Source organism: Astyanax mexicanus, chromosome 12 (assembly GCF_023375975.1).
Source record: "Astyanax mexicanus isolate ESR-SI-001 chromosome 12, AstMex3_surface, whole genome shotgun sequence".
Taxonomy (NCBI): Eukaryota; Metazoa; Chordata; class Actinopteri; order Characiformes; family Acestrorhamphidae; genus Astyanax; species Astyanax mexicanus.
The window spans coordinates 47409821-47421407 of NC_064419.1; the positions used below are offsets into that span (position 1 = coordinate 47409821).

Below are 11587 nucleotides of genomic sequence, written 5' to 3' on the forward strand. Positions count from 1 at the left end.
AAGCGTGTTTTACATCGCCATGGACTGAGAGGCTGCCGTGCAAGAAAGAAGCCCTTGCTCCAGAAAAGGCACCTTAAGACTCGGCTGAAGTTTGCTGCTGATCACATGGACAAAGATAAAACCTTCTGGAGGAAAGTTCTCTGGTCAGACGAAACAAAAATTGAGCTGTTTGGCCACAACACCCAGCAATATGTTTGGAGGAGAAAAGGTGAGGCCTTTAATCCCAGGAACACCATGCCTACTGTCAAGCATGGTGGTGGTAGTATTATGCTCTGGGGATGTTTTGCTGCCAGTGGAACTGGTTCTTTGCAGAAAGTAAATGGGATAATGAAGAAGGAGGATTACCTCCAAATTCTGCAGGAAAACTTAAAACCATCAGCCCGAAGGTTGGGTCTTGGGCGCAGTTGGGTGTTCCAACAAGACAATGACCCAAAACACACATCAAAAGTGGTAAAGGAATGGCTAAACCAGGCTAGAATTAAGGTTTTAGAATGGCCTTCCCAAAGTCCTGACTTAAACCCCATTGAGAACATGTGGACAGTGCTAAAGAAACGGGTTCATGCAAGAAAACCATCACATTTAGCTGAACTGCACCAATTCTGTCAAGAAGAGTGGTCAAACATTCGACCTGAAGCTTGCCAGGAGCTTGTGGATGGCTACCAAAAGCGCCTAGTTGCCGTGAAAATGGCCAAGGGACATGTAACCAAATACTAATGTTGCTGTATGTATATTTTTGACCCAGCAGATTTGGTGACATTTTCAGCAGACCCATAATAAATTTATGAAAGAACCAAATTTTATGACTGTTTTTTGTGACAAACATGTATGTGTTCCGATCACTCTATCACAGAAAAATAAGAGTTGTAGAACTTATTGAAAACTCAAGACAGCCATAACATTGTGTTTTTTTACAAGTGTATGTAAACTTTTGACCACAACTGTATATATAAATTAATAATAATAATAATAAAAGAAAAGAAACGCAATTTTTCTGAAAATAAAACAGATTTCACAGGACCCTACATAACAATTAATATAAGAGTGCTAATGAGTGGGTGGGTTACTTGGCTCTGCCACATTTGGAAAGAAAATTTAGTAAATAAATGGAAAAAAATAAATTAAAAAAATGAATAAAATTAAAATAAAAGGTAGGGGAAAATTATGGCTGTAATTCTTTAATTTTAACAGTTAATAAAAATACTTGTGGACAATATGTTGTCCCAGAATATTTTGTGGTAAACAATATTATTGTCATTTAAAGACCATTTAAATGCCACTGACAATAATAATATTAATAATAATAATAGCATAACAAAAAATCGTTTATACTAGGACTGTCATAATAATCATACATTAAATGGACATAATACAACATTTAATTCCACTGACAACGATAATAGAATAGCATAACAAAGCAATAATACCTTTTTAAAGACAACAACATTTTAATTAACCATAGTTATTAATTCCTTTGTTGTTGTATTTATGCTATTTTATATAAATGGTTGTAAAATGACTAATATTGTTTATCGCAATAATTTCTGGGGCGATATATCGTCAATAAAATATTGTGATCTTGACAGAACTAATTCATACAGTAAAAAAAAATAATTTGTTATTAATCATAGTTTGTGAAATATATATATATATATATATATATATATATATATATATATATATATATATATATATATATATATATATATATATATTTCCTTCATCTACTGCAGTCACTGCACACTGCATGATGTATTTTGTATCGTAAAATAATGTAAAGTAGTGCAAAAAATCTGTGTGTAAATCTGCATTATCGATCTGTGTGGTGTTATTTTCACAGCACTCTGTGTTCAGTGTGTGTTATTGTTATTGGCTGTTGTTCAGTACAGTAATAACCTGCAGCTGTGTGTGTGTGTGTGTGTGTGTGTGTGTGTGTGTTGGTGTGTTTCTGGGTGTTCAGGCGTGAAAGTGCCGCGGAACTTCCGGCTGCTGGAGGAGCTGGAGGAGGGGCAGAAGGGGGTGGGAGATGGAACGGTGAGCTGGGGGCTGGAGGACGACGAGGACATGACCCTCACCCGCTGGAGAGGCATGATCATCGGCCCACCGCGGGTAAAACACCGCACCCAACACTGTACCATAAACACCAGTACATCCACTCACAGCCCGCAGGACTTTACTGTACACAACACAAGCTCCGCCCACTTCTCTACTACAATACAGTTACCATATTCTTTATTACCACTTACAACTTTACTACTGTACACAACACAAGCTCCGCCCACTTCTGTACATAACAGTTACTATATTCTTTATTACCACTTACAACTTTACTGTACACAATAGAAGCTCCGCCCACTTCTCTACACAACACTTACCATATTCTTTATTACCACTTACAACTTTACTGTACACAACAGAAGCTCCGCCCACTTCTCTACACAACAGTTACCATATTCTTTAATACCACTTACAACTTTACTGTACACAACAGAAGCTCCGCCCACTTCTCTACACAACAGGGTTCCCGTGGGTCCTAAAAATGTCTTAAAATGAATATCTGAATAATTAAGGTCTTAAATTGTCTTAAATTTACTGTAAATTTGCTGTAAATTTGCTGTAGTTATTTAATTTTCAGATGTTGTGTTTAATGCTGGTGGGAAAACACAGTGGCCCATCATAAAACATCTAATCCAGGGAAAGAATTAAGGTTAGCAGAGAGCCAGCTAACATTAGTGGCGAGTGAGCTAACATACTGTCTTTTGTGGTGAGCTAGCTAACATACTAACTTTAGCTATCTAAAGCAAGCTAGCTAACAATACCAGCAAGCTAACGTTAGTAATTTAGCTAACTCACCACTAATGTTAGCTAGATCTCTGCTAACCTTAGTTCTGTCCCTGGTGTCGTTAGCTAACTTACTAACTTTAGCTAGCTTGAAAGAGCTAGCTAACGCTACCAGGGATAAAACGAATCTTAGCAGAGAGCTAGCTGATATTAGCGGCGAGTTAGCTAACATACTAACATTATCAGCAAGCTAACTAATGTTTGCAGCAAGCTAACTTTAATATGTTAGCAAGCTTGCCGCTAGTGTTAGCTAGCTTTCCGCTAGCTTTAGTTCTATCCCGTGTATCTAAAGAGAGCTAGCTAACGATACATAGGATAGATTTAGTTAGTGAAGTTAGTGGAAAGCTAGCTAACATTAGTGGCAAGTTAGCTAACATACTAAAGTTAGCTTGCTACTATGTTAGCTAGCTCTCTGCTAACCTTAGTTCTGTCCCTGGTATCATTTGCTAACTTACTTACTTTAGCTAGCTTGAAAGAGCTAGCTAATGTTACCAGGGATAAAACAAAGCTTAGCGGAGAGCTAGCTGACATTAGTGGTGAGTTAGTGAAGTAAAGTGAAGTTAGTGGAAAGCTAGCTAACTTTAGTGGCAAGTTAGCTAACATACTAAAGTTAGCTTGCTGCTATGTTAGCTAACTCGCCAGTAATGTTAGCTAGCTCTCTGCTAACCTTAGTTATGTCCCTGGTGTCGTTAGCTAACTTACTAACTTTAGCTAGCTTGAAAGAGCTAGCTAATGTTACCAGGGATAAAACGAAGCTTAGCAGAGTGCTAGCTGACATTAGCAGCGAGTTAGCTAACATACTAACATTATCAGCAAGCTAACTAATGTTTGCAGCAAGCTAACTTTAGTATGTTAGAGCTAGCTAACGTTACCAGGGATAAACCTAAGAGAGCTAGCTAATATTATATTACAGTTACTATATTCACTAATACCTCTTACTGTACAACTTTACTACAGTACACAACACAAGCCTTATGTTCACCATGACCAGAAGAAGCTCCGCCCACTTCTCTACTACAATACAGAGTTACTATATTCACTAATACCACTTTACTACAACTTCACTACTGTACACAACACAAGCCTTATGTTCACCATGACCAGAAGAAGCTCCGCCCACTTCTCTACTACAATACAGAGTTACTATATTCACTAATACCACTTTACTACAACTTTACTACTGTACACAACACAAGCCTTATGTTCACCATGTCCTTCCAGAAGCTCCGCCCACTTCTTTACTACAATACAGAGTTACTATATTCACTAATACCACTTTACTACAACTTTACTACTGTACACAACACAAGCCTTATGTTCACCATGACCAGAAGAAGCTCCGCCCACTTCTCTACTACAATACAGAGTTACTATATTCACTAATACCACTTTACTACAACTTTACTACTGTACATAACACAAGCCTCATGTTCACCATGTCCTTCCAGAAGCTCCGCCCACTTCTTTACTACAATACAGAGTTACTATATTCACTAATACCACTTTACTACAACTTTACTACTGTACACAACACAAGCCTTATGTTCACCATGACCAGAAGAAGCTCCGCCCACTTCTCTACTACAATACAGAGTTACTATATTCACTAATACCACTTTACTACAACTTTACTACTGTACACAACACAAGCCTTATGTTCACCATGACCAGAAGAAGCTCCGCCCACTTCTCTACTACAATACAGAGTTACTATATTCACTAATACCACTTTACTACAACTTCACTACTGTACACAACACAAGCCTTATGTTTACCATGACCAGAAGAAGCTCCGCCCACTTCTCTTCTCTACAATACAGAGTTACTATATTCACTAATACCACTTTACTACAACTTTACTACTGTACACAACACAAGCCTTATGTTCACCATGTCCAGAAGAAGCTCCGCCCACTTCTCTACTACAATACAGAGTTACTATATTCACTAATACCACTTTAACACAACTTTACTACTGTACACAACACAAGCCTTATGTTCACCATGACCAGAAGAAGCTCCGCCCACTTCTCTACTACAATACAGAGTTAATATATTCCCTAATTCCACTTTACTACAACTTTACTACTGTACATAACACAAGCCTCATGTTCACCATGTCCTTCCAGAAGCTCCGCCCACTTCTCTACTACAATACAGAGTTACTATATTCACTAATACCACTTTACTACAGCTTTACTACTGTACACAACACAAGGCTTATGTTCACCATGACCAGAAGAAGCTCCGCCCACTTCTCTTCTCTACAATACAGAGTTACTATATTCACTAATACCACTTTACTACAACTTTACTACTGTACACAACACAAGCCTTATGTTCACCATGACCATTGCATATACTGCAGTTGTGCTGTTTTCTCTCTGAGAGTGTGTGCTCCGTGTGATCTGCTTTCTGAAGGATGAGTCACATCCTTCATGTCTGATATTTCCGGTGTGCTGAAAACAGTATGATTACAGTTCAGCTTATTTGTCTTTGTGGATTCTGAAAATAGAAATGTTAGCTTTGATCTCGTATGTGTACTTGTGTTTAATATGGATTTATTTGTTTGGTGTCTGTCTGCACTGTCAGATCTGACCTTTTGTTCAGAGTTTGACCAGAAAGCTTTGTATTCTGTGTTTTTTTGAAGACGATCCAAAATCAGTATCAGCTATTAAAAAGCAAATCAATTGAAATATACACAAAAACTAAAATTGGGCTGGTTATGGGCGGGACCAATAACAGAACGTCAGCTCCGCTCCGCCCTGCTCTGCAGCCTGTGACCTCGAGGCAGCTCTCAGGGGCGGGGTTATTTAAATGAGTAGGCTGCTCTCCACAGTCTTTCTCCCTCCTCTGGTCTCTACTGCGCAGATTCTGGTTTCAGGATCGCCAACATGGCGGAAGATTTTGGCTTCATTTTCATTGAATGAATGGGAACGGAGACACAGCGTCAATCTTTTTTACAGTCTCTGATAAGTACCAATTGGTCTTAGTTATATAATATATAATATTAAAATTTTCTGAAACACTGAAACATTTTTTTTTCATTGGCTGTAAGCCACAATCATCAACAATAAAAGAAATAAACTAGATTTAAAATAGATCACTCTGTGTGTAATACATCTATAAAATATATTATATTTCACATTTTAAATTGAATTACTGTAATTAAGTAACTTTTTAATTATATTATATATTTTTTTGAGATGCATTAGTATAGCTTTTGTTCGATTTGTTGTTTTGACTGCTTTATGTTTGTTTTATTATTTCCATTATTAAACTTAATCTTTTTCATCATCTGTCTTTTTCTGATTATTAGACCATCTATGAGAACCGGATGTACAGCCTGCGAGTTGAATGTGGTCCCAGATATCCAGAAACTCCTCCGTTCGTGCGCTTTGTGACAAAGATAAACTTGAATGGAGTACACAACTCCAATGGTGTGGTGAGTTTAGTGTTTTATAACTCTGTTTTATTCGAAGAACACTGGAGACGCTGGGCTAGATAAAAGAATATTGTATTAAAAGTATAATGGAATTATAAGGTATAAGGCTTTGAGTCCACCCCAGAAGCAGGACTTTGTGTTTGATTTGGGCTTTTTAATTATGCTTTAAATCTATAAGGCTAATTTAGAAACTCAAGCTTATGTTTATATAGAATTAGAAAGTATGTGAGTAATTTTACTTTTTTACCAAACCGACTGGTTTTGAAATGAAACAAATGAGATGTATTGTATTGAAGGTCTACACTTCAAAAACATGTTTAATACAAGTGGTTGAACAATAATATCCTATAAAATGTTTAGGAATTGCCAACATTTTTCTTCATTTTTTGGGGCTCTAAAGTAATTGGACATTTTATTTGTGGTAAAGTTTATTTATCCCATCAAACTTACTGCTTTTGGTTAAATCTGAGCAGAAAGTATATCCCTGTACAGAATTTATCTGGCATCTTCAATAAACACTAGTGACCAAGTGCCATTGTAAGTTATGCACGCCCGACCACCACGTTTCACCACGTTTCACCACGGTTAACCGACAACTCCTGCTTGTTTTAGTCCCGTTACCGCCCGCTTCCAACAAAAATCTCTTGTTTAATTCCCGCACGCGCCCACCACATATACATTTCTTCCGCCCCCTAATTGAATATGGTGAACAATATTATACCCTGAAATATGGTGCCATATCACCCACCCCTAATTATCACATTAGGGTACTACATTTTTTTCATTATTATTATTTTAAGCAAAAGAAGAAAATTGTACAATGTTCTCATTTCCCATTATATATCTACTAGAGACAGAATTTATCTGTTCAGTTTCATTTATTTTACTTTAATCCTGGATATATGGAGATATTTGGAGTGTATTATTATTATTATCATGACTGATCATTCTGGATCATTGACTTCTGTTACAAATCTGATAAAATTCTTGTATTTTTTAATATCTCAGTTAGGGGTGTGCCATATCATATCGTATGCAATAATAAAATTTAATTAAATTTTCAGTGTTTTGTTATTACGCCAAGAGTATCGTTATCACAAAAATACCATGAAATATCGATATTGTAATATTGTGATATTGTTTTAGGGCCATATCGCCCAACCCTAGTACAGACCTCTAGTCAAAGCCTTCTCCATACTTTTTTTTCCCCATCAATTACATTTCAATTGTTTCATTTTAAATCCAGACTGTTGGTATCCAGAGTAGAGGTGGGCGATACTGTAAATTTTGGTATTGATCCGATACCAAGTAAATGCAGGGCCAGTATTGCCGATATTGATACCGATACTGATACATTTTACTGATATATTTTAAGCTTCATAGATCCAAAGGATCCAAAAGACCTAGGATAGAATTTTGCCAAAAACATTGCACACTGTACAAAATACTTTATCACAATCGACATAGAACAGTATCAAAACAAAGTTTGCCTTAAAGCTCCACTAGGTAGGATTGAGATTTTGTGCTCGTGGGCTCCCCCTACAGTTGCAGAGTGTAATAAATATATACAGCACTGTCGTAAAACTGCCCCCTCCGTCTTCTGGCACTTTTTATCTATACAATACCAACATAACATTGTGGATTATATGTTTTTTTTTATATATATATATATATATATATATATATATATATATATATATATATATATAATCAGTAAAATCAGCTTTTATAAGCCCCAGACTAAAATGTATATTTCAGTTCGGGGCAATTTACTGCAAGCTAAGCTTACAAACAGCCATATTTTACACTTAACATGATATATTTACACATTTAACTCGATTGCTAATGCTAATCGCTGCTAGCTTCCGCCTGCTAGCCTTCAGCTTTAGCAGTTAAAACAAACGCTTTAACTCAACTTATACCTCACATATTTACACTCTGGATGAATCTTTTTAGTGAACAGATTCTAATGATTCAGTTCATTTAAATCTCTCTGTGCCCATCCCTACTAGTTAGCTTCTGTAAAGAATTAACCAACTCCAAATAGCGTTTTTTGTAGTCCTTGGAGAAAAACTACATATAGGTCTGAAAGCAGGTCGCAGTTCTGGAAAGTTTCAAGCTGTAACTTCACTTTTTTAAAAAGATCAAAAATCAAGGAAATCCTACCTAGCGTGCCTTTAACATTAGGAAAATAACTATTTTTTGAGGTAGAAAAGGAGAAACCAGAATACAAAAATAATATAAAACTTCTCCCCTCACTAGACATCTTTTCTAGTTCTTTCTTTCTTTTATTTCTTTTTTTCAGATAAAATTGTTCTTAAGAAAAACATAAAAAAAAAGGAATTTTCTTATTCTAGTGCAATTCTATTTTTTCTTAAATAAACAGAATAATAAAAAGCTTGAATATCCATCTTTTCACACGAGTATTGCTCAATACCAATACCAGCGTTGGTATCAATATTATCGATATTTGGATCGATCCATAGCCCAAATTGAATTAAAATGTGAAATGCTTCTATTTAATCTAATCTGCTCTGTCTGTCTGTCTGTCTGTCTATCTTTTTATCTGTCTGTACAGGTGGATACAAGGGCAGTGTCCTCCTTGGCGAAGTGGCAGAACTCCTACAGTATTCGGGTGGTGCTGCAGGAGCTCAGACGACTCATGATGTGCAAAGAGAACATGAAACTACCACAACCGCCTGAGGGACAAATATACACCAACTGAGACTTTACTGCAGACACACACACACACACCACATCCTCCGTCTGTCCGTCTTTAGCTCTGTTTTTTTTGTCTTCTCATTTGTATGCATCCTTTCATTTCTCCCTCTGCTCACCTTCTCGTCATCTCCGTCGTCCTTGAATCCACCAGTGCACATACCTACTCTCTTCTTTTCTCTCTCAATCTCTTACACACACACACACTCGCACACACACACACACTCGCGCACACACACACCATCTGGAAAGAACTCATGCCTCAGCTTAAGCCACACCATGACCTCTACCTGTTTTCTCATTTTTTGAACTTGAGTAGACCACCGGAGTTGACGCGTGGTTGTTTGCGTGATTTGTCTTAGCTCAGATCATTGGAATACTGTACATCTTACTAATCTTTTTTATTATTGTTTGTTATAAATTCAGATTGTACAATAACATAAATAAGATTATGGCGTGTGACCTGTGGCTGTGTGTGTGTGTTATTTATTTATTTTTTTGTCATTTTCTATTCAGAAGCCTTATTCAGCTTCTTACTGTATTGAGGTGATTTATTACTGAAGATTCTCAGTGCTTTTAGTCCTGTTGAAATGCGCTTATCTAACAAATTAGTGCCAGTTCCATCAGTATATGGGTGCAACTTAAAGTAGCTGAAACTGTATTCATAAGAACGTTAAAACCCTTCAAATTAAAATAGGAGGAAAAATATAATACCGCTCTGGAAAAAAAAAGAGAGCACTGAAGCTGAACTGCTTGAATTTTTACACCAGGAGTAAAGCAGCATAAAGTTATCCAAAAGCAGTGTGTAAGACTGGTGGAGAAAGAGAACATGATGCCAAGATGCATGAAAACTATCATTAAAAACCAGGGTTATTCCACCAAATATTGATTTCTGAACTAAAATTATATGAATATGAACTTGTTTTCTTTGAATTATTTGAGGTCTGTTGGCTATTTTAGCCATTTTTTCATTTTCTGCAATTAAATGCTCTAAATGAGAATATTTTTATTTGGAATTAGGGAGAAATGTTGTCTGTAGTTTATAGAATAAAACAACAATGTTCATTTTACTCAAACATAAACCTATAAATAGCAAAATCTGAGAAACTGATTCAGACACTAAAGTGGTTTCTTAATTTTTTCCAGAGCTGTATAATTTATTGTCCCTTTGGACTGTGCTCTGATAATGAACAGCTGTAGGCCTCCGTTACTGCATCATTCCTTGTTACGTATTTTTATTACAGTAATTATACTGTGCCGGTCAGTTGTACAATTGCAAATGTAACTGGGTCATTTTATTTAGTTTATTTAGTTATTGCCACTACAGCCAACAATACACACAACATCACATATGAGGTAATATCTATTTACTTTAGCTCTTGATTTTGGCTTATTGCCAATAAGCCAAAACATTATAGTAGATATTATAGTAGATTAGTGATCACGGTCCTTTCTGGTGAATTTGTTTCGCTGCCAAGGAATCTGGGTCAGTGTGATTAAACAAATTGTTCAAAGGTCAAGGTACATCACAACTGAGCTACAGTCCTTGAAGCATTTTAGTGCTTTTCCCACTTTACCACGCCCCCTTTTTACAAGCATGATAATGGCTTGGTAATCAGTGAGCTACTGATATTTATAGGCTTTCAAAGCATTGTGAGAGTAGACTAGTTTTGTGTGATTTTGGCTCATTGTCCTGTTACATGATCCAACTGTGATTCAGCTTAAGAGTACCTGATATTCTCTTGAATAGAATAAAATCCTAAAATGACAATACCACCACCACCATGCTTCACAGATGTAGAGAGGAGAGACCTGTGCTTTTTTGTGATCTACTTTCTGGATGTTTTTTTTTATCAGAGAATCTTCAGGAGATTTTTGAGGTCTTATGTCTCTTACTATGATGTGAATTATGGATTTGAATCCCTTTTCCTCACCCTCCTAGTGTTAGGGAGCATTACTAGTAATAGTGAAGTCATAATAAATTAATGTAGATTATTTAATTAAACTTTCAAAGTGGGGAGAAAATAAAAAAAACAAGTCTGCCAATCGTGAAATAAGCAGTTTCATGATCCAAGGTTTGTAAATGTCAGTTAGCTGAAGTGGATAAGGCACAGCAGTGCTGCTGGAGTTTTTAAACAGTGTCGGTGTCACTGCTGGACTGAGAATAGTTTAATAGGATCGTGAAGGGCTAGAGGACAGGCAACACTGTAAACCGGAGACTGTAAAAAAGATGGACGTCGTGTCTCCGTTCCCATTCATTCAATGAAATGAATCCAAAATCTTCCACCATGTTGCCGATCCTGAAACCCGAGTCTGTAAAGCGCAGTAGAGACCAGAGGAGGGAGAAAGACTGTGGAGAGACAGCCTACTCATTTAAATAACCCCGCCCCTGAGGGCTGCCTCGAGGTCACAGGCTGCGGAGTGGAGCTGACGTTCTGTTATTGGTCCCGCCCATAACCCCACCCTTTTACAATAACCACACCTTTTTGAATAGAGCTGAATAACGTTTTAAAAAACGAATTCTGTGGGGATATAAAAATTTAACAATATAATCAGAGGTTACACTAGCTGTTACATTTAAATAAA

At 36.7% G+C, this 11587-nt stretch overlaps 1 protein-coding gene across 2 annotated transcripts in view; it reads left to right on the forward strand.

Annotated features, from left to right (window-relative positions):
- Positions 1 to 9469, forward strand: part of peds1 (plasmanylethanolamine desaturase 1) — a 52835-nt gene extending 43366 nt beyond the window's left edge. For both annotated transcript variants that reach the window (XM_049486085.1, XM_022671001.2), the window contains 3 exons: positions 1958 to 2106; positions 6158 to 6283; positions 8862 to 9469. In XM_049486085.1, the coding sequence (XP_049342042.1) occupies positions 1958 to 2106; positions 6158 to 6283; positions 8862 to 9008 (422 nt within the window). In that variant the 3' untranslated portion in view covers positions 9009 to 9469. The remainder of the gene's footprint in view (positions 1 to 1957; positions 2107 to 6157; positions 6284 to 8861) is intronic.
- The last annotated feature ends 2118 nt before the right edge of the window (positions 9470 to 11587 follow it).